The sequence below is a fragment of the Apostichopus japonicus genome, chromosome 3, assembly GCF_037975245.1.
Source record: "Apostichopus japonicus isolate 1M-3 chromosome 3, ASM3797524v1, whole genome shotgun sequence".
NCBI classification, from domain to species: Eukaryota; Metazoa; Echinodermata; class Holothuroidea; order Aspidochirotida; family Stichopodidae; genus Apostichopus; species Apostichopus japonicus.
Window position 1 is genome coordinate 10547821 of NC_092563.1, and position 22478 is coordinate 10570298.

Here is a 22478-nt window from a genome sequence, read left to right on the forward strand (position 1 = left end):
TTCAATGCTCAGCCTATTAGATGTCCAGATTCTCCATATGAATACTATTAGACAGTTAAGATTTAAGCATAACAATAAGTAGTCAGACGTAGTATCTTATATATTCTCATCTTACAAATTATTCCCGGATATCGAGGAGTGTCAAATATAACCATAATATGTCTCAGAGAGAGGAAATTCTTTCAAGGTACACGGCATAATTTATTTTTTATTTTTATAAAAAACCTGTTCATTGTCAACATGAGTGACCATTAACCATTAATTTTGACATTCTAGCATACCAGTGGGATATCAGGACCAGAATGTTTGAAAGAAATAACCTCAACAAAGTCACTATATTGGTTATGATGATCACAGTTTTACGATTCTCTCAATAAGTGAAAATGATACAAAACTTCATGCCACTGCACACCAATTCGTTCCGCGTTCCATACGATTGTAGTACAGAGCCGTATATTTAGATATCTAATTATACGTCTCTGTTGCAGTACATAGCCGTATATAGAGAGCTCTGTTGCAGTATATGCCATAGCGCCGAACTGCACAAACAGAGAAAAAACAGACTCGGACAAACACATTCTCAGTTCCGGTAACAGTAATAGACGGCATCTAACCACTGATCTACACTAGCAACTGAACTAAAATTCAGTGCAAAATTCAGGCCCTGGCATAAACAACCAACAAACTTTCAATGACCTGGAATCGTCACTCTGCAGTAGGAAAAACGCACTACCCATGTACGGTCATGTGACGTGACAACGGCAGTACGGAACGCCACTATAACGGGCATTTACGGTAAATTTGAGAATAATTGCTTAGGTTTGAATGATAACTTTGTTGATATTTACTTTCCGTATCATAAAAATATTGATCTGCATGGACTCTTATCATACCATACGCGCTTCGTGCAGGAAAAACGACAAGGATCATCTTGTGTTGCTAAAAAAAACAAAAAAAAACTATCGTCTGCTGTACGTGTCTATCTACATTTGTGTACAGAGCTGATAAACTGAGTGCGTTACAGTTGCAGTTCGACTGTTTGAAAGAAAATATTCAAATTAACAACTTTTAAATTGAAAATTCTGGTTAACATTGAAGAAATGTACCATTTAGCTAGATTACACTGTTCGCATAGCTTTACAAGAAATGTGGTAGCTATGCAATCATGACATTAGTTGTTGAAGAATGTACATTCAGCTACAATGAGTACTTATAAGAGTTGAATGCTACGAAGGGAGCACATCACATGACTCTCTATGGTTGGCAGCGTTTTTTGCGCGTCTCTTTCTTGACATAGTCGGTCCAGGTTAATATATACACCGATGAGTAAACAGCTTTCAGCTGGTCTATACTGTGACTGCTGTCTTAGTGAAACTATGCTTGAGACCTCCGGCCATTATGTTTAAATTAATGAGGACAAAATGGATGAATTGATATTCGTTGTAGTATTGGTAACGTATGAATATCTATGATATTGCACATGTAGGCCCACAGGAAGGAACAAATGCTTCAAATACTGTGGCCTGTTTGATGTTTTTATAGCCTATGCCCATCGTTAGGCTTAAATTTAGGCTATGCCTGTTTTATATTATTTTTGGCAATAACCTACAGCGCACTATACAGGGCGAGAATAGGGTTATGATAATAACATAATTACTAGGATCCAGTTATGCCTTTTCTTCTCGAATGCAGTAGTTACTTCATGACCAATGGGTGTCACCATTCTTTGTGGGAAAACGAGTATGATTCACTAGGTCCCTACTGCATAAATCCCCTTGAATTCATTACTGACTGGAATGTTTCCCCTAACTTTTCATTGTGACATTACTACTGAATTCTTCAATCTGCCTAGCCCTTACATACTTATAGAATTAGGTGACCAGATGGCCCCGATTTCCTGAGACAATCCCAGATTTCACATAACCTATGCACAAGCACATGTATATCATACTCAATTATTTTGTACACTTAGAGAAGGATTTTTTAAGTTTGTAGATTGCCATCAGGCAGGTGCAGTAATACTCTAGTGCTGTGTGAAAATTGCATATAGTCTGGACTAAGATGTGAAGTAAGGAATCAGTGTCAGATAAAAATCAGCCATTTTCAGTAGTTTATAAACATGAACCACAAGAATATGCATGTTCTCTGTTCATTTGCAGCTATGGATAAACAACATATCTCATGCCCAATTGGAAACACCATGCTCCAGGAGAGATTCCAGGCTTGCCTTGCAAATCATTGAAGAGGTTAATGTGAAATATTTCAAATTATTCTAATGCTTTGAGAGATAACTGTGTATTATTGCAGTGGAATATCAGCACTGATGTGTTTATATGATAAATTATTACATATGTATACTATACTCTGCACTAGTTTGAGTAGGTCATCCTCGACCGGCTTTGGCTCGCCTACTTGCGGTGGGCTTCATCTTCATCTCTACTGTAGATCGTAGTGGGTGTTCTGCTCGGTAGCCTGCACGTTCTTAGAAAGATCATCAGGTGACTGGTGGTTGGTGAAGTAGAGTGTCCTATCCGGTGTTTGTATGGTCGGGTGGTTTTTAGGCGACACGTAGAAACTAGCTCCAATCTTTTGTTTACGAGTATGCTTTTGTCTGCTTTCATGAAGACCAGTTTTTCTCCGAGACACAACAAGCATTTGTTGTTGACGGTTGCTGTGCTGGGAGATTATAGACCACACAATGCTGGAAATATGATTTCTTGTTTTAGGTCCATGATGTGTTAAGACAATTATGTTCCGTTCTTGTAACAACTTGAGAAAGTATCTGTACTTGATTCTGTATGGAAAAGTGGAAACAGAATGTGTTGTTTCTATTTCCGCTAAAGGAATGCCTACTCTTATGTAACCTTTAAACATCATAATTTGCTGCTCTTTCTGTATTGTTAAATGTTTGAATAGTCAGTATTACTGTTTATATATTTGAAAATAAATGCTTAACCAAGTCTTTGCTTATAATCAAAATCACTTTTGTTTGCCAAATATTTAGCATGATAATAATTTCCTTTGTTACTAATTTCAGTGGCTTATTTTTAGGTGGGAGACTTTCATACCAATTACATTTCTAAGGAGGCTTATGACTGGCTGTTACTGTATTATTATTGATTTATTATGTTGGCAGGTTTTCGTTCCAATCTTTGAGGACACAGCGATGAGTATACCTTTCTCATGTCCTCTCAGTCCTAGCCGTAATGTTTATGGAGACAACGAGAAACACAAACTGTGGGAGGACACCAGTAGGTGGAGCTGTCAGTACTGTGGAAAAGCTTTCTTTGGTCAGGAATATCTTGACATGCACTTTGAAAACCGTCATCTTGAAACTATTAACCAGGTACAACAACAATTTCTGGCGCTTCTAGGGAATGGCTGGTGTTGTAAATTTCTGACATGTAACTTAGAAGTAACTGTTGCAAATATCTACTGTGTGTGTTGTTTCTTGCAGGTACTGTACTTCTAATGGACTAATATTCAGTGGCAGTGCTAGGTGGTGCATTCTCCTCAATAATGTTGCTTGTTCCACAGTTAACCCCCACCCCAGTTGGCAGGAGTAAAATAAGATCAAGCCTTCCTTATGACAAAATTTCCTTTATGAGGGTGATATTAGGCATGAAAATGTTACACCTTTTGGGGACTTTGCCTCCTTGACCCCCACAGGGGCTGGAAAACATTCCAAAGAAATTCTCTGGAATTTATTTCTGTGCTTAAGATACAAGAGAACTGTCTGAATGCAGTGTAGCTTCTGGGCTTCAATTAACTTCCAAAGAAATTAAATTCCTCTTTCTGACATGAGCTTTTGTACTTTAAAGTTGCTATGAGAGAACAAAATATATTTCAAAATCCCACAACTTCTGGTGCTTCTCCCCCTGGACCCCGACTGGGGTGTTGAAATAAGTTCTGTAAAAATTTAATTAAGCTCTGAAATCACTACAAGCGAACAAAGAATATCTGAAAATGCTTGAGCTTACGGGGGTTTGACCCTCTGGACCCCAACGAGGGTCCTGAGATAAATTCCAGAAAAATGTAAGTGTATTTCCTCTTTCTGATATGTATGTTTGCACTTCAAAATTGCTACAAGGCAAACCAAAAGAAAGTGCTGCAACTTCTGGGAGACCTGCTCTCTCAGCCAATAACAGTGTGCAGTTTTAATTATAAACAAGTTGTCACTTTTTGTCAGTTGTGAATTTTACGCAAAAGTTAAAATATTGATAAATTAAATTTGGTTCACCGTTGAAGCCCTCTAAATTTTCCTGTGATGTGCAGTGTTTACATGTGCATTTTAGCATTTCCAAAATGATTACCCCTCCCCCCCCCAACTGTTGCTTGTCCCTTCCCACTCCCCACTTTGGAATTTCTGGTGCTGCCACTGCTCATCATTAATGTATGCAATTATTGTTTAATATTTTGTGCTTTTGTTACATGTTATTATAAATCGTTTTTCTCCTTTTGAAGCTACAGTTGTAAATAAACGCACTAAATAGTTTCTTCATGAATGTTAAATATATGCATTTTTCAGCCTCCTAATGGAGTATGCCTTGGCGATTTGTGTGACATCCTGAGGTGTGAAGTTCTTGATGTTATGTATCAAGCTAAAGACCCTTGCAATGAAACTCATTTGAGCACCCTTACATCAAAATGTGAGGTGAGTATTGTATGCAAAGTCAAGTGTGAATCTTTAAGATGCCTCAACGTTTGTTATTATTCTGTCGAACTAACACAGTTAAGTTCACATACAGAGATCAGACTCTCTCTCTTGAATGTTCTATACTGTTGACTATACGTTCAATTTAGCTGGTATCATGACTCGCTCTTAATGACAATACTAATATAAGAAAGAAAAAGTGACTCCCTTCTTGGAAATTGTGTTAGCTTTGTCTATCTTGTAAATGAACAGGGTGCATGGATCTATGTTATTGACAAGTATGCATGTTTAAAAGTTCCTGCTGAGTGGTAGCAGTAAGGAGGTATGAATATTGCATTCAGTGGAAGAAGGAAGGGTTCATCGGCTAAAGTATTTTTTAAACAATTATTTGGAGTGACAGAAACAAGTTATTGAGTTCTGGTTTATCAACTTGCAGTGTTGATTTTCATTTTGTATTTTTCCTTTTGGCCATGCATAGAACGATTGCTTTAACTTTACTCAATATTTTTACCCTGCACATCTTTTAATATATGTGGTCATTATTTTTTTGTTCTCTTTGCTCATCAAACAGAAAATCATGAAGCTGTGTGTTCCACCAGGATTATCAGGAATGAAAAAATACTCTTTTATTAGTGAGTTCCTTGTTGGTTTCGATGATAATTGTAACTTTTGCATTCATGATCATGGTGTGCGTGCGTGCGTGCGTTTGTGACGCCCAGCTTGTAAACACGATACCTGAAGAAGGGAAGGTTTGACCAATTTCATATTAGGTGTGCAGAAGTACCACATTAAGTATAAGAAGCCTATTGTTTTTTCTGGAGGTTAAAGGTCATTTGGGGTCACCAGGGGTCAAATTGTGAAAAACATTGTAAACACTATATCTTTAAAAGGGAAGCTTGGAAAGACCTCATATTAGGTGTGTAGAAGTACCACATTAAGTACAAGAAGCCTATTGTTTTTTGTGGAGGTCAAAGGTCATTGCGGGACACCGGGGGGGGGGGGGTGGTTAATGGTCATGTAGGGTGTATGTGTTCACATTCAGGAAGTGGGAGCCCCGAAACAGCCACGTGGCCTACATGCCTAGTGTGTGACAGCTTGGCTTGTAAACTCTCAAACCCAAAAATTATTTGGTGGTTTAGCTACCTGTAACTGATATGCAGGTCCAGCATAGTTTGTAAGAGAACCCTATTGTATTTATTTTGAGGTTCTACAAGACACAAGTTCCCATCATGGGTTATCTTCCTACCTAGTTTAAGCAACTCGGTCAGTTGTATAGGAGTTTGAAACAAACTTGTTACTAACATTTACACTTGACCACATGACCTTTGACCTCAGTTAACTTATTTATAATACTTCATACTCCCATTATACCTGTGAAGGTTGCATACCAATTCAGTTTTACCCTTGGCATTGTAACAAAAATTCACTTTCACTTCAGTTGACTTTTAGTCTTTTACCTTTCGATTTGAGGTTCCTCGAGACCCAATTTCCCATCATGAAGAAAATAAGCCAAGCTGTTTGAGTTCTAGCACAAACTTGCTAATGTAGCAGACATGCACATACCCACAAAACAGGAAGAAGGACAGGTTTTAACCTCTCTCAGAGGTTAGACATCTGTTACCCTCAATCACCCGTAACAGAAATATGAAAGTCAACTTTTATCATGTCAACCGCTGCTATGGCAACTGAGATTGCCGTAATGACCAACCGACTACAAGATCTCATCCTCCCTCAATAAGGAGTGATGAGGTTATACTACACCTTATAAACTTTGTTCAACTGATTTACCAGGTATACTAAAGTTTGTTACTTGCTAAACTGATTTACAAGGTATACTAAAGTTTGTTACTTGGTGAACTGATTTACCAGGTATACTACACTTCATAAACTTTGTTCAACTGATTTACAAGGTATACTAAAGTTTGTTACTTGGTAAACTGGTTTACCAGGTATACTACACTTCATAAACTTTGTTCAACTGATTTACAAGGTATACTAAAGTTTGTTACTTGGTAAACTGATTTACAAGGTATACAAAAGTTTGTTACTTGGTAAACTGATTTACCAGGTATACTAAAGTTTGTTACTTGGTGAACTGATTTACAAGGTATACTAAAGTTTGTTACTTGGTGAACTGATTTACCAGGTATACTACACTTCATAAACTTTGTTCAACTGATTTACCAGGTATACTAAAGTTTGTTACTTGCTAAACTGATTTACAAGGTATACTAAAGTTTGTTACTTGGTAAACCCACATAGGGAAAAAGTTAACTTGGTTTGCATTGTTGTTTACGAGTCAAAACCAAATGTTTGTTAATCATAAACCTAGTTGTTTACCATTTTGGGTGATGCAAAAGACTCAATAAATTGTTATGATAAAAGTCCCAATTATTAGATGTTGCACTTCATTTGAAATATGGATGGCATGATAACAAATGAAAAGTTGAGAACTATTGCAGAATTGTTGCTATTGAGTTATTACAGTTTTCCTATTTTCCCAATACAACAGTACACAGGCCCATACAGCCAGTAACCTAACAGTTGAATCTGTCAGTTTCAAATGTTTTTCTCTCCTGTTTACAGATGACATGAGGTTAGCTGTCTGTGGTTTCCTAACTTGTGATCGTTATGATGAAAGACCCATACAAGAGGTTAGTATTGTCACACTATTAAGTAGTGGTTTGCTTGCATTTTGCTGATGTTTGGGTTAATATGTAGCACATTAAATAACCAGAGTACAGTATTGTCTTATCAGGGCCAACTGCAAAATGATTTTGCCTACAGAAAACAGGTAATAACTACCTGTCTTGTCTATAAACTGTACTGGTAGGCATTCAGTCAGATATTTGTTTGATGTGAGCTATTTATGATTTGTTGTCAGTAACCATTTCTGCTTGTCAACTTAATTTATGTCTCAATCGGGTGTATAACTCATGAAGAAGGTATAGATTTCCAATATTGTGTTGTGAGTAAGTGAGTTGCATTGTTATTCATAAATTCAATGATCTTGTCCCTCAGAAAATGAGGAACCTTCAGGGATGTGATGAATGGGATTTTGTTTAATAATCTCAAAAGGTAGCATCTGCAATGGATATTGCAAAGAGTTTTTGAGAAGTAAACAAACCTTCTACTGTGTGCACATCAATAGAAATTTTGTCTGAATGAAACAGCGAAGATGTCCATTAAATAGCCCTAACTGGCATAGTTAAGATGTGTCAAAAAAGAGGAAAAAGGTCATTCTATGCAAGGAAAATCTCACTTTACATGAGCATTAGCAGTGCGGTTTATAACAGTCACTTCATGTTCAGTAATTAAAGCAATTACAAAATATCTGGGGTACAGTTGGTTGATATAGTGAACTGGGTATGAGATTTGAAACCAAACCAACTTATAAAATCACAACTAAAAAGTTGCATTTGGAAGGTCACATGCAGTATTCAAATCTAAATATCTATTTCTTTATTGCAGACTTCATCTATCATGATGCTGTTTCTTGTGTTGGTTGGCATTTCATTCTTATTCAGTGCTGGAATCTTCCTTCTTCTCATTTTCACAGATGTCCTGTAAGTTGATCTTTAAGTTTTATAATAGGCAATTGTCTCTGATGTAGCAAGAAAAGAGGCATTCACTTAAATACATCTAGGGATGCATTGAATTTGACATTCCAACCAGGCTGGATAATGGATTTGCCAGATTCTGTGCAATAAATAACTGTGATTAGAACCTTATTGCTTTGTAGGCCACAGTATATAAAATTCCATAATATTGCCTGGCATTCTCAGGCATATAAATTAAGACAGTTTGGAGACGACCTGCTGCACAGTGTAATAAGCCCACAACTGTATAGATCCACAGCTGGAAATTAGATTAGAAATTCAAATATAAAGAGGATGTCCTCAGCCCTTAAACGGTGACAGTTAAAACGTACTGGGTCTAAATCCAACGTTTCGTACACAAAGAGGAGAAAAATTATGTAGTGGCTAACAATGTTTGCTACTTGCTCATTTTGTATGCACTATACAGTTCCTTTGCTCCTTTCAAATTTAATATATTATGTGAATTTATAGAATGATGTATATATTTGTCTTTACCATCTTAGAGTCACTGAGACAATAGATCCAAATTATCCTGACAGTTATGCCGAACGAAAGGACAAATATGTTGCGATCCGCATCCCTCGTGAAGATTCTGAGCTCAGATATCGACACCGTGAAGACTTTTATGATGCTTATAGGTGACAGCAGGCTAATGATCAATGCTCCTGGTTTGGCAATCTATAGATATGTTGGTGAAGACAAAGAATATGTATTATGCAGTAGATGACAGGGTACTAGTTAACATGTACAAACATCACTGATTCAGTTCAGATTGTCTATGCAAAGGATAATACAAGACTGTATCCATTTCAAAGGTGCCTTGTTGGTGGAATGAATATAAAGAAACTAACATGAGGCTTAAACTGCTGTTTTCTTCTACACTACTTCACAAGGAAGAAACTACATATGGTAACTGTATAGTTTGATAATTTTGTATTTAAGTTTGCATAGCTGATCTTTGACAGAGTGGCATGTAAACAAGTGAATGTTGTTATTAAATGAAATATGTGCAAATAATTCACTTCTCATCTTTGGCAGTTGTAGATGGAATGTGGTACCAGTATTTTTCTTGATTAGAATTTTGTATTCATCCAAATATTAAATTAACCATGAAATTCAATTTGTGAGGTTTGAGACGTGAGGTTCTTCTTTCAATACAATGCAAATTCTGCATGCAATAATCAAGTTATGATGGGCAGATACACTTCAGTATCTCTCTTTATCTGTTATTTATTTTGTTTTTTTATTTCATATGATCTTTTTTTACATTTAGACAAAATTGATCAAAGTTTAGGATAACTATTGGTGTTTTATAAATATGTGCAATTGGAATTCAAATTTGAGCCGGTTCGTTCCCATAATGAAAATACTAACAGGTAAAATGTTGAAAATCACAACCTCTGTTATAAGGAGAGCAATTGTCACCTTTACAATCTGAAGATAAAGCAGTGTTATCTTTTAGTATGTATGCCAATCAATTAGCCTATTTTGACTGTTGGTATTTTTGGAGAGGCCATAACTAGTTAGGGTGGCCAGATGTGTTGCATTGGACATGTCCTGCAAGTCAATGCACTCTCCTCCATCTGGCATTACTTCTGGCCAGACACATGTATGTCAGTCTGGCATGTCTAATAAAGGAGTCAAAGCAAAACTAACCAATGTACATTCGATATTATTTACGGAATTCAACAGCTTCACATTGTCTGTGTGCTGTACTTTCTTGTGTGTGCATGAATATTCATGTATTTCCAACTGGGGAAAACAAGTACCATTTCATTACATTTGACATGTTAGCTTTCACACTAAATGTATTGAAATTCTATAAATTCATTGTGTACATTTACTAGAATTAACAGTTTTTCCTCTGTAGACAAATGATGATTAAATTATAAAGAAAAAGACCTTTGCAGCTTAAGTGCCCTGATGACATCATCCTTTCTGTTGTTGCCAGATGCTTTTACAAAATATCACAAATTTTGAGAATTTTATGTCTTCTGGATACAAAATATTTTAAATAGGGGGTCTGGGACAACATGTAGAAGGTGGAGTGTGTGGCCTGGGGAAGGTGTCTAAAGGGAGGGTGTCCCTTTTTGGAGAAAAAGGTGATAGTCTGTTAGAGCACAGACATAACATAATCAAGAGTCGGTCTATAGGTCAGCACAAGACTTCCTCCAGTAACATGACATCCATCATCCATGTCACTGTGGCCAGAAAGCACTTTATACCGTTATGGCATATGGTGCACATAAGAGGTTTTCATGGTAGTTGAGATGCATATAGAAGAATGTACAAAGGGGGACTGCTTTTAATGTATTTACTTCCAATATCACTAAACTTACAATCAGATACCAATAAGTGCCCTAACAAAGTTAACCTATAACTTTTGTATGCTAATGACATGGACAACATCACAAATCTGACATGTAAGAAATAACTAGACTATTTACACTTATGTTAATAAAGTATCATGTTTGCATAATCTTTATAACGGCATCATTTGAACATGAATAGAGACTTCAAAACATGACATTCTTATGGATCATCATGTTTGACTACTTGCTGAAGGCAGGGAAGTAACCTATGCAGTCAAGTTTGCGTGTATGTGACGCCCTGCATGTATGTGTGTGTATGTGACGCCTTTGCTTGGAAACACAATATCTTGAGATAGGTACGCACTGCAGATCTCATATTTGGCATGTGCATTCATGATGTTTAGAACAAGAACCCTATTGTTTTGATGGAGGTCAAAGGTCATATGGGGTCAGCAGAGGTAAAAACATAAATCAAGTCCTTAATCTAAAGAACACAAACATAAAGGAAGCTCATAATAGCACGGTAGTTTAGTGTAATACTGTATATATGGTTACACTATTCTGGAGAAGGTCAAATGTCATGTTTGGTCAGCAGAGGTCAAATCTTGAAAAACTTGTAACCACAATATTTCAAGAAACGTAACAGTAGATCTCCTATTTAGCATGTGGCTTCTGTGAATTGAGTGCAGGGTCCCTATTGTTTTTGACCGAGGTCAAAGGTCACTAAGGGTCAGCAAAGCTAAAAGTTTGAATATATTAAACCATTGTAAGGTCTAGAATCCACAGACTTCATACTAACATGGTAGATAACGGCAATATTGTATAGCATTTAAACTCAGTTGTAGAGTAGGTCAAAGGCCGTTTAATGTCAGAAGAGCTCAAATCCAGATAATGCCATCACTTCTCCAATGAGCTGTTCAATGTTCTGTAATATCATGTTTAAATAGGGATTGAATTTTGCTAACCTTAAAGAACCATTGACTTGAAGCAAAATCAAAGTCTTATCTTGCAAAAAAAATCATTTTCAGCTGCAGTGCTATTAAGGTTTTTACACTTACCCCCTTGCTGACCTCAAATGACCTTCAAAATGAATTACAATTACTGGGCTCTTGTACTCACTATAGGAAAGTCATATGCCAATATGACATCTGATGAAACTGCCTATCTTATGATGTCATGTTTAAAGAGTTTCTAGAGTGTTACCTCTGCTGCACCCAAAAGACATGTACCCTCCACCAAAAACGATAGCATTCTTGTACTCATTGTAGAGAATCCATAGCCATACATACCAGCCACTGCAGTTTACTATCAGGAAATATCGTATTGACATAGTGTTCAAGTTTTGAAACCTGTTGACCTTAAATGAACTCTTGACCTACATCAAATTGTGTACAAACTATACATAATGCAAGGCTATCATATCATGCATATATGAGCTACTTTCATGTTCTGGTTCTAGAGATATAGAACTTTTCATATCTTAACATTTTGCTCACTACTGTCCTCAAATGACCTTTGACCTCCAGAATCAATAGCGGTTGCTGAACTAATTACAGGAAATCCACATGCCAATTATAAGAACTGAATAGGGGACTTTCCTTGAACTATCATGATTACAAGATTTTCATACATTTTTCTAACTGTTGACTTCAAATGACCTTTGACATTCATCAAAACCACTACAGATCGGCTACTCACCAATGGCAAGCTACACATCAAGTTTGAACTTCCTGCAACTTCTACTTGAGAGATATTGTGTGATTGATTTTTTTAGACTTTGACCTCAATTGACCTTTGACCAATACCAACAACAATCCACAACCAGTTCTACTCAATGGGGAACCTACAAACCAAATAGGAAAGCACCCCAGTTATCATTCTGAAGTAAAAGCATTTACGAGCAACTGTCACACACATGTAGTGCACACCATCACCATCGCATAGATGCTTTCAAGGGAATCAAATATTTAAATTAGAAAGCATAATAGGAAAGACCCTTCTTAAATTGTGTTTGTCTTTCCTCCAAAGAAAATAAAACTGTGTAAATAAACTTATCTCTCATTATCTCGACTCATTTTTCCACTTATCTCGACTCATTTTTCCAAGAATAAATGGAAAGAGGCCATTCTCAGAGGAATGATACCTTGTAAAAATGTATATACATGAGCTTTGTCAGGCAGGACCAATGCCCTAGACAGTAATCAACAACTCAGAATCCACATGTCCTTTCATCCCATTGTTGTATGTATTATCACATTGTCCCACAAACATTGCAATGAGGACAAAAACCTACATTCCAACTTGTAAACTTAATAAGGTATCTTGTCAGAGGTAAGTTCCTTCTGCTGGGCCAAGAAAGCTCTTATTCTATGAAGAAGTTCTTTCTTCACATCATCTGGAACAAGTTCTGAAAAGTGAAAACAAAAATATAACCTCAAGCAAAAATGAGTCAACATTGTGATTGTTCATTTATTGCATACTTGATATTACATGCTGATAAAGTGCCATATTAGAGTAACAATATCAAGAAAGATTTCATTACAAGTATCAATTAGTTGCTACACAGAAACCTCACTGCTTCAATTTCAAGTAAGATTAAACTGCAGGATGCTACTGGGTGTAAGTACTCTAGAGACAACACTGACCTTCCACTCGTTTCTTATGCCCATAATAAGAAACACTAGCAGCAGGCATTTACAGCAGCCCTGCACATCACCCAGCAAAACATAGATTGGCTTATTTTCTTTAATCAAACTTCAACTTCCAGATGCCTGCCTTGTTCACATTGATGTCTTCACATGCTTATGAAGCCATGTATGTTGTGAAGTTGTTTCAAAACATTTATATATAAGCAGCAGATACATCCTTGAGCAGACTAACAAAGACAACCCTTACAACGTAGGAAAATACAAATATCAAATGATGCTGAGAAGTACAATACTAGTATATGACATTTATTTTCCTGAGTACAAGTATGTATCCAAATTTATTAGTATGAGTACAAATCAAGCAAATTGTATTAAGTGAGTATGAGCAAGGACGCTAGTACGGCAACTATAAATCAATGGCTAATGTTGTACACTGTGGGATTATGTTAGTAGTGTCAGATAAAGGTTATGGAATATAGACATTGCCCTGTGGTTTGATTATGTCTAATGCTATAAAGACTATATTACTACTTTGGGCACTCCATATAAAGGCATTAAGAAAATCTGGCAGCTGAAGGGACACTGTTATTATTGAATGAACCTTACACTATTATCGTTGGTGGAATTTATGCACAACCTTAAAATAATGTACTATTACTGAGTCCAAAGAGCCAATCACTGTTACAGCTTTTCATGTATGCTTCATGAAAGAAAGCTCATTACAGAGAGGACACCTGGCTCGTAAATGAATTGTTTCTTAATAAATTAATAAACTCCCACAGATGCCAACTGATCTCCTGGATCAATCTAAGAGAATAAATCAATGCCTTTGATTACGTTTCAATACATTGAACAACATGATGAGCAATCATCCGTGATATAATTACAGTAATCTTTGAAGACTATTTCTTCTCTTTCAGGTTTAGAACCACATGTCTCTGCCACAAACTAACTTACCTCTTCCTTTTGGTGTTATTTCAGTAACCAGATCATCTACTGTGACATGCTTTAACCCTTTCCGTCTCACAACCTCTGCAAATGGGCAAGGTGGTCAATGAAGGTGGTTAATGAAATGTCACAAGATTAATGAAAATGAAGTAATATACATATTATAATAATAATCAACAGTAAATGACCCTCAACAATGGGCCTCTTGTACTAAATTTGATACATCAACATACTAAATATGACTTCTGTTCTTGTTGAAATATTGTGTAAACATGGTTTTCACAATGTAACCCCTGGTGAACTCAAACGACCATTGACCTCCACCCACAACATTAGGCTTTTGTACTTATTAATGTGGTACAATTACATAACAAATATGCGCTCTGTCCAAGCTTCCCTTGCGATATTATGTTTAGGGAGGTGCGTTAGTGTACATCTAAGGTAAGAGGGGAGTGAAGTAAATGTTTGGCATTTGTTGACTTCAAATGACCTTTGACCTCCACCATAATCATTAGGCTTAGAACTTTAACTCAATGTTATACACCTTCATACCTTCATAAGTAAGAGATCTGCCAAAGCTTCCAATATTGAGATATCATGTTTACAAGTTTAAAAATTTGACCGCTGGTGACCCCAAATGACCTTTGACCCACTAAAACCATTAAGCTTCTTGTACTGAATGTGTTTCATGTATATTAAATATGAGATCTGCCCGAACTTCCCTTCTTGAGATATTGTGTTTACAGGTTTTCACAATTTGACCCCTGGTAACCCAAAATGACCTTTGACCTCCACCAAAAACAATAGGTTCCTTGTACTCAATGTGGTTCATAAACATACTAAATTGAGAAAAAGTGCTCAAGCTTACATAATAAAACTAAAGGCCCCTAGTTTACTTCACTCAAGATATTCCAATCAATGATAATCTCAGGAGCCACAACTGTACAAAATTGGTTTTTACTAACATTTACTTCTAGGTATCTCACCTTTGCAATATGCTTTCAGCTGATCTCTCCAACCACATTCGATGAGTTTATTTCTTAACATTTCCTTCAACCTAGGAAAAGCAAAAGCACAAACATTAGAACTGCATTACAGCACCAATAGTGTAGAAACCCCAGGGTACCACTCCATGAGCTCAACACTGAGGGAAAATATCGAATGAAGGCAACCTTTTTTGACCGTTGCATTGTTAGGGGAGTAAAAAAAACATGATTCTTTCCTGAAGTTTTTAATGGTCAGCAACAACATAAGTAATTTGACTTTTCTTGAAATTTAAAAGGAATAGTCATTCTGTTTACATAGGTGTATGAATCAATATGGCAATCACTCAGTGACATGGATAGCATTATTGTCAATTAATTCTACCGCTGTTGTCACAGATAAGAATGTTATGACATCATCAGGAACTAATTTTCTGAAGCAGTCCAAATAGAGGGATTGGAAATTGTTCTTTCTCTTCCTTTTTACTTACTTTGTCTGCAAAACTAGTGCTTTTTGGCAGGTGATAATCATGCAAAAAAACATGCCAAATTTGTATGAGTTACTTCTTAAAATATTTGATAATTATTAATGTATGAAACTGTAGCAATATACTTTATTCTACCCTGTTGGCCCTTTGCACACTATCCTTTACACACACAGTAAGGTTATATTAATGGTAATATCAAAGGCACTGATATGAACAAAAGAAATGGTCCAAACATGGATAAATAGTTAATGAACAGTATAAACTGAGTCATTTTTTCAGGTTTACTAATATTTTGTAAAGTATCTTGCCCAACACAATAACACACTTCAGCCTTCATTATAGTTCAGATGTTTTTCATATTCATAGATAAATCCCAAATATAACCAGACAGCCAGAAGGCTTTATGATTTCTTGCCATATAACTTGCTCAAAAATTCACTTAACTATCTGAGTAATGTAGAGCTAGTGAGTTAAATTTGCCTCAGCATTAATTGAAAACCAGAAAAGACCAAACAAAATCAGTTCCTGTGGGCATCAACCAAGAAATTCCACTGGTAGGGATTTTACAACATAGAATTTTTCCAAAATGTTTTCAAACATCCATAAAGAACAGCATAAATTCTATGTTAAATATAGACACAGATGTTCTACATATGAGCAAATGCACATTTTCCTTTACCAAGGAGCAACTCAGCTCAGCCACCAACCACCTTTAATAATTGTTATTAATGAAGAAAGTTACATGATATTGTTTATTCAGTGCTGTGAAATATTTTCAAAAATCACTGCCAGTCATATAGTATGTATCACCTCATCACCCAAAACACTGTTATATACAGTATATACTTAAAGTTATATAGTATGTATCACCTAATCACCAACTACACTGTTGTATACATACAGTATATACTTGAAGTAAACCCCATTGATAACTAACGTCTTTATCATGCCATGGGGACTGACCTATAGTATAGCTAAACCATCTAAAGTATTCACTTTCTGTATCAATCACATAAGTACTATAACCCTTGGAACCAAATACCACTCAGTAAGCCAGTAAATATAATTTGAAGACAAGAAAACTGTTTCTGAAATGTGCAGTCTTGCACCATATGCAATACTAGAGCACCGATGGTGCAGAAGCTCATACCTTTTCGAACTTAAAAATGTAGGGCCCACAAAACTTTATGGCCCACCAAGTTTCAGGCCATTTTTCAGATTCCACCAATTTTGGGCCCATGAGGGATAACCCCCCCCCCCCCCCCTCGGTTAGCAGAATACTGGCCACACCACTGGCTATAATTCCTATTTTCCACCTTTAAATCCTGTTTTACCCACTCTCTCAAACAATACCACTGACCTACCCTATTAAACTTTCTCCCCTCTACCTGAGCAGACCTGAAGCACTCCTTGCCAAAATTTTGGCTGGCTGCCTACATACCTCAGGCTCAAAGACTTCTAAGAATTGGCAAGTGCTGATTGGCTATAGGGCTCTCATGCTTACAGTTCAACAGTTAATAAAAACTCCCAGTCCTGCTTTAATTCCACTAACAGCCTCTGCAGAGCTTAACCACAAATGTAAACAAACACTGCAGAGACTGGGAGACAAATTAAAGGAGCCTTGGCAAAAGGTGAAGGCTCAGATTTTTTTAAACAATGGGAATTAATTGTAATTAATTAACTTTTGACCAAAAACTATTAGGCATCATCTTATTCATACACAATCCAACAATCATCAGTTCAACTTTGAATATGATCCATCAAAATCTTGAGGAGATTGAGATATTTGAAAATACTACAAAGAATGACCCCTGATGACCCCCTAAATGACATTTGACCTCAATTTTCCGAACACCCCTCATAACCCTCATCCCGAGGAACGTTGTGACCAAGTTTCATTACAACTGGCCATACACTGTACGAACAGGAGCAATTTGAAAATATAGGGCCGCGGCCCGGGCCACAAAAGACCCCTAGTTGATCTTTGATCTCAAATTCATGAACACCCTGAAGGTAAAACTTCCATAGTACTATCGTGACAAACCCTCAACATTGTACCATGGAATCTGTAGGAGAAGAAGCATTTTGTGTATTTCCACAAAATGGCCCATTACGGCCCACAGGTGACCTTTGACCCCAAATTTCGGACCATCTCTGATGGCCCTATACCCAATGGTCCTTGTGTCCAAGTTTCATGAAATTCCATCAAACACTGTGCGAGTGGGAGCGATTTTACCAATTGTTGACGGATAGAGTGATAGACGCAGCACTGTAACAATAGCTCACACCAGCATGCTGGTATGAGCTAAAAATCAGCCAAAACAAATTGGAACATGACATTTAAATGTTAAGCATTTTAAATTAATATAATAGTATTGAGCCACCCCCCCCCAAACCCCGTCTCCCAACAACAGTGACATTCACATTCAGGTTAATACAACTTCTCTTACCGTATATCATAATGTCAAGGCTTACCTTTCTTTTTCTCCACTTTCTATTAATGTTTGGTTGATGCTAGCCTTCATTTGGGAATCTTTCAGTTTTTGCTCAGAATAGCTTTCGAGAGAAGAAATTTTATGAAGAGATATAAAAAATGCGACCTTTTCACAATCAAAGAAATAACATGCCACTTTCATATTCCCTTACAAAATGAACACACCAAAGAATCAGCATAAATTTTTAAAGTGTTTATGATTTTTGTTAAAGAATAGCAATAAATCCGATTTAGTTTATTGAATCAGATTTTCTTCTTGTTGTGTAAATTCCCTTTTCCTTTTGTGGTTGTCATGCCAATGGCTCAGTAATCTTTCCATCAGGCGTAGTAGGGGGGGGGGGGTGGTAATTAGCTTTATACATGTACTTGGATAATACTGTACAATGTAAGTTATACGTAGATAATTACATGCATATGAGATCTAAACTTTGAGCTCATTAATATTCATGCATGTATCTGTTTATACAATGTCACTAAATAGACTGTCAATATGATAGCTGATTCCTGTTTTTTTCCTTTATATGTTGCCACATTAGTCAATAGATATTCCTTCATTTTTGTGTGCACAAGTTCATGAATATTTACATGTATGGCTTACTACACTATGAATATGTATGGGCATAGGAACCACTAAACGTTTTCGTTTTCTGGTTGATCCCATGTTACAAGATTTTAGTAATCATATTTTATATTGCAACTTTTAGTGTTCTGAATATTCCCTTACAAAATACTGTTTCCTTTGTACAAAAACTCCTATACACCTCTGCACTTGTATAGCAATTTGTCCATTTTACATAGAACTTTGCGATGCGCTATAGCTGATAAATTATTCCCCTGCAGGGGTTTTAGTGAGCTCCAAAATTGAAAATTTCTATGGTAAAATATAAATATTTAAGTCATTCACTGCTATTCTTAAATGATTCTATTGTAAATAGACTAAGCTTTGCTTACCTAAACTTATTTCACAATACTACAGGATTAAAGTTCAGCGACACTTTTCCTCAAGTCATCTAATAAATCCAAATACTGTCTACAAATGTGATTCCCATATTTAATCTGACAGAAGGAGGACTAGTTGTTGCAGCCTTGAGCGAGGTCTAAGATCAGATGGCAAGATGGTAAAACAAACAATATGACTGGAGGTTTAAAAAGAATAATACTTTCGAAGAAGGTGAGTTTTTAGGTGTGCCTTAAAAACATTTAATGATGGAGCTGCCCTGATGTCACTGGGGAGTGCATTCTATAGATAAGGTGCAAATTAGGCAAAGGATCGTGCGCCAAAGCTTTTGTGGGCAAATCTGCCAGGCTCTAGTCAAATCCATATATAACACCATTTATTCAAGCTAACCCCTTATCATATGCTGGTCTATTTAAATAACTACTGTGCATGGTAAAATACACACAAAACAACAACAAAATAAATGAATAAACATAAACATACTTTATCATAACCACCAGTTGATTCTGAAACTGCTTACAAGACATATATAATCTACATACAAAGAACTGAAGTAATTAATGCCTGTCCAAAGTGTGGTACTTATACAGTATTTATACTGCCGAAGGCTACGTTGGGTTGTCGGGAAAAAAGTCACCCCGTACATGAAACAGATATATGTGAGGGTGTTGATTCTGTTTAGAATAACTCATTTAAGCAATTAAAAAGAAAAGACTCTTGAAAAAAAATAAGCAGCATCCCAAATGTAGCCTTCTACTCTTCGTTTGGCCGAATCTACAATTTGACCTGTCCGATATTTTCTTCACAGGAATTGTTGAAAAACAATTGCACTCATAAAAACTGGTCTTATATGTCTGGAAAATTTACTATTTCAAAGTTTTTGTTTGCTGTTTTCCATCTACAATACATAAATTAGAACATGTGGCATGCTTGGAACAATGTAGTAGAACGTTTGAAACTTTTGATACCTCACTGTAAACGCCATGTACTAGTAGGATGGTGACTTCGAAGTTCGGCCACTTAAGACTTAAAACACCCCAAAACTAAATCTTCTGGTATAAATCATTTGAAAATATACTTCATATGGTGGGAGAATTTTGTTATAGTACGATACACGGCCAAACTTTCTTTCCTGCAAACTGTTTTCACGTTGATTTCCAAGAAGATTCTTCGTGATTGTGGAACTGGTATTTCTTGCTAGAGTATTGCGAAGTTCGGACACGCAACCCACAGTGTGGCGCTGGTAAAAATTGGTGGCGCTGTTGCTCTTTCAGTAATTATAACAGACTTCATAGATCTTCGTCATTTTATTGACAAATATGTAAGTAATTTCTTGCACACGGGTCATTTTGGAGAGAAAATAACTGTAGCTTCGTACTTTTTGGTGAAATTTGGCTCTTCCTGTAGGTTTTCTTGGTGAAAATCGTGTATTTCTTAGGGTGCCCGAACTTCGCAGTATGGGGAACTTCGCAATACTGACTATACTATTCCCATTGTAGGTTAAATTTGCTATATTGTTGATAGCTGCTCTCTCAGTTACCGCTGCACAAGACAAGGCAATTTCTCAGAACTTGTCACAAGATGGACATTAAATTCCTTCTTTTTTTTTAAGTAGCAACTGACTTAATATTTCCTTCACATTGCTTCAGAGTCGATAAAAGCAATGAACCCAGACAGCCTAGCCTAGGCCTGTATTGGTTTGAATGTATTATTGACATCTACATAAAGCAATGTTGGCTGCCCTTGTCATGATTGAAACATATTTTCATTTGGTATTAATGGTCTTATGCAAAGGCCTATGTGAAAAGTGTTCAATATGCAAATTTTCGTACATATATAGCCTATGAATGAAACCTCGGCATATAATGAAACTTTTGTCTGGAGATAACGTTTCTTCCCAATTCACTGGGATTTCTAGTGAAAGACTTCAATACATCATTTTGCTGTCTAATTTGTATATGTTACCATTTATAACACCAGACAGCGAAGCTGAAAAGCTGCAGTACATCAGGTCAGGTGAAGTGGCATGTTAATGTCAGTTTTGGCCTTGCCTAAGCAAGGCTTGTAAGTATTATCTTAGGCCATAGTGTTACTTAGGCTAGGCATGATAGGCTAGGCCTAGCAAGATAACGGTAGCCTATGTGTAGCTGTGAATAAGATAAATCTAGCCTTAGCAGTGGGATTAAGCGAGGCTAAAACTGAAGATTATTGAGTTCTTACTCAGACATATCTATATTGACGCTTGAATATGACGTGGTAAATTTCGATTGCAAGTGGTTACTTTACTGCAGACCGTGGTTGCTTTTGTTGACACCACAACCAAAGATGAAGATAGATAGACAGACTCATCGATGCATTCGACACTGCATTTGAACTCACAATCATCGACCTTGTTTTTGTTTGTTTTTTGGTAATGTAACCACAGAGGTTCTAAGGACAAAAATCAGCTTAAATAATGTTTAATCTATTTTTTTTTTCTGATTCCAGAAGTCAAGCAAAATTAATTATTTTCTAAGGCGCATTTCATCGATACTGAGAACCTAAAAGCGTTTAATTTAACAACCCCCGCCCCCCCCCCCCCCAAAAAAAATCCCATTTCAACTTAAAATCAAACAAAAACGCTTTGCAAAAACGAAATGAGTAATATAAGTTATTTCTATGGCGCTTTTCATCGATATCGAAAACTTCATTAAAAGCCCTTCACAACGCCCCCTCCCCACCCCCTAATTCCATGTCAACTTTAAAAATAAAAAACGTTTTGCAAATAGAAGAGAGTTCCAGAAAGAATGTATGTATATTAGATCCTCCTGCAAGCAGGAACTCGCGAAGAAGCCTAATTGGCTTATCAAAGCCGCAAGCTGACCGAAGTCAGTCTCTCACATTCATATTTAACGTCCATGATTATGAATTGTTAATTGTCAACAACTCTGTAACTGGACGACATACATTAATTTGGGAGTGACTCGAACCGGGGACCTTATGATTGAAAGGCACCGGTGTTAACCACTGAGCTAACCCTCCATGGCAACATAAGGTACATGTTGGCAGAATGGCAACATAATGGCAACATGGCAACAATGTAACAGAATGGCAACATAAGGTACCAAAATAAGGTACCAACATGGCAACATGGTACCATAATGGCAACAATGGCAACAATGTAACAGAATGGCAACATAAGGTACCAAAATCTTCAATAAAAATAAAAGGCCTACTTGGGTACCCAACAGGATACTCTATGGATAACAAGGTGATACAAAATTATATATTTAAACTGTTAGGCAAAGTGTGAAATTGTAGGCCACTAAAGACAATTTTGCGCAGAAACATATTGGCTAATCCTGTCCTCACACGCTTTCAATGGCGGGGATCGTCCCAGTCCGTTCAGCACACC

General features: G+C 36.6%; 2 protein-coding genes across 4 annotated transcripts; one reads left to right on the plus strand and one right to left on the minus strand.

Moving 5' to 3' along the window:
- Positions 1 to 524: 524 nt before the first annotated feature.
- On the plus strand, positions 525 to 9904 carry LOC139963013 (uncharacterized). 2 transcript variants are annotated; one of them, XM_071963478.1, is made up of 8 exons: positions 525 to 795; positions 2160 to 2246; positions 3137 to 3346; positions 4529 to 4654; positions 5226 to 5286; positions 7241 to 7308; positions 8126 to 8220; positions 8757 to 9904. In XM_071963478.1, the coding sequence occupies exons 3-8, from the start codon at positions 3167 to 3169 to the stop codon at positions 8893 to 8895; spliced, it is 669 nt and encodes a 222-aa protein (XP_071819579.1). In that variant the 5' UTR covers positions 525 to 795; positions 2160 to 2246; positions 3137 to 3166; the 3' UTR covers positions 8896 to 9904. The 2 variants fall into 2 exon arrangements, with proteins under 2 accessions (XP_071819579.1, XP_071819573.1); XM_071963472.1 differs by lacking the exon at positions 525 to 795 and adding an exon at positions 1261 to 1451.
- Positions 9905 to 10550: 646 nt separating this feature from the next.
- On the minus strand, positions 10551 to 21465 carry LOC139963025 (transcription and mRNA export factor ENY2-like). Of its 2 annotated transcripts, none has more exons than XM_071963489.1 (5): positions 21305 to 21465; positions 18108 to 18188; positions 15148 to 15218; positions 14171 to 14245; positions 10551 to 12972 (listed from the first exon to the last, which is right to left on the minus strand). In XM_071963489.1, the coding sequence occupies exons 1-5, from the start codon at positions 21310 to 21312 to the stop codon at positions 12875 to 12877; spliced, it is 333 nt and encodes a 110-aa protein (XP_071819590.1). In that variant the 5' UTR covers positions 21313 to 21465; the 3' UTR covers positions 10551 to 12874. The 2 variants fall into 2 exon arrangements, with proteins under 2 accessions (XP_071819590.1, XP_071819593.1); XM_071963492.1 differs by lacking the exon at positions 21305 to 21465 and adding an exon at positions 19078 to 19213.
- Positions 21466 to 22478: the final 1013 nt, after the last annotated feature.

Coding starts and splice junctions, on each gene's coding strand:
- LOC139963013 (XM_071963472.1), top strand. CDS start 1,422: ATGGATGAATTGATATTCGTTGTAGTATTG. Junction 3,347..4,528: donor ATCTTGAAACTATTAACCAG/GTACAACAACAA, acceptor TGCATTTTTCAG/CCTCCTAATGGAGTATGCCT. Junction 8,221..8,756: donor CTCATTTTCACAGATGTCCT/GTAAGTTGATCT, acceptor TTACCATCTTAG/AGTCACTGAGACAATAGATC.
- LOC139963025 (XM_071963489.1), bottom strand. Junction 15,219..18,107: donor GAAAGTGGAGAAAAAGAAAG/GTAAGCCTTGAC, acceptor TGCTTTTCCTAG/GTTGAAGGAAATGTTAAGAA. Junction 14,246..15,147: donor GCTGAAAGCATATTGCAAAG/GTGAGATACCTA, acceptor GCCCATTTGCAG/AGGTTGTGAGACGGAAAGGG.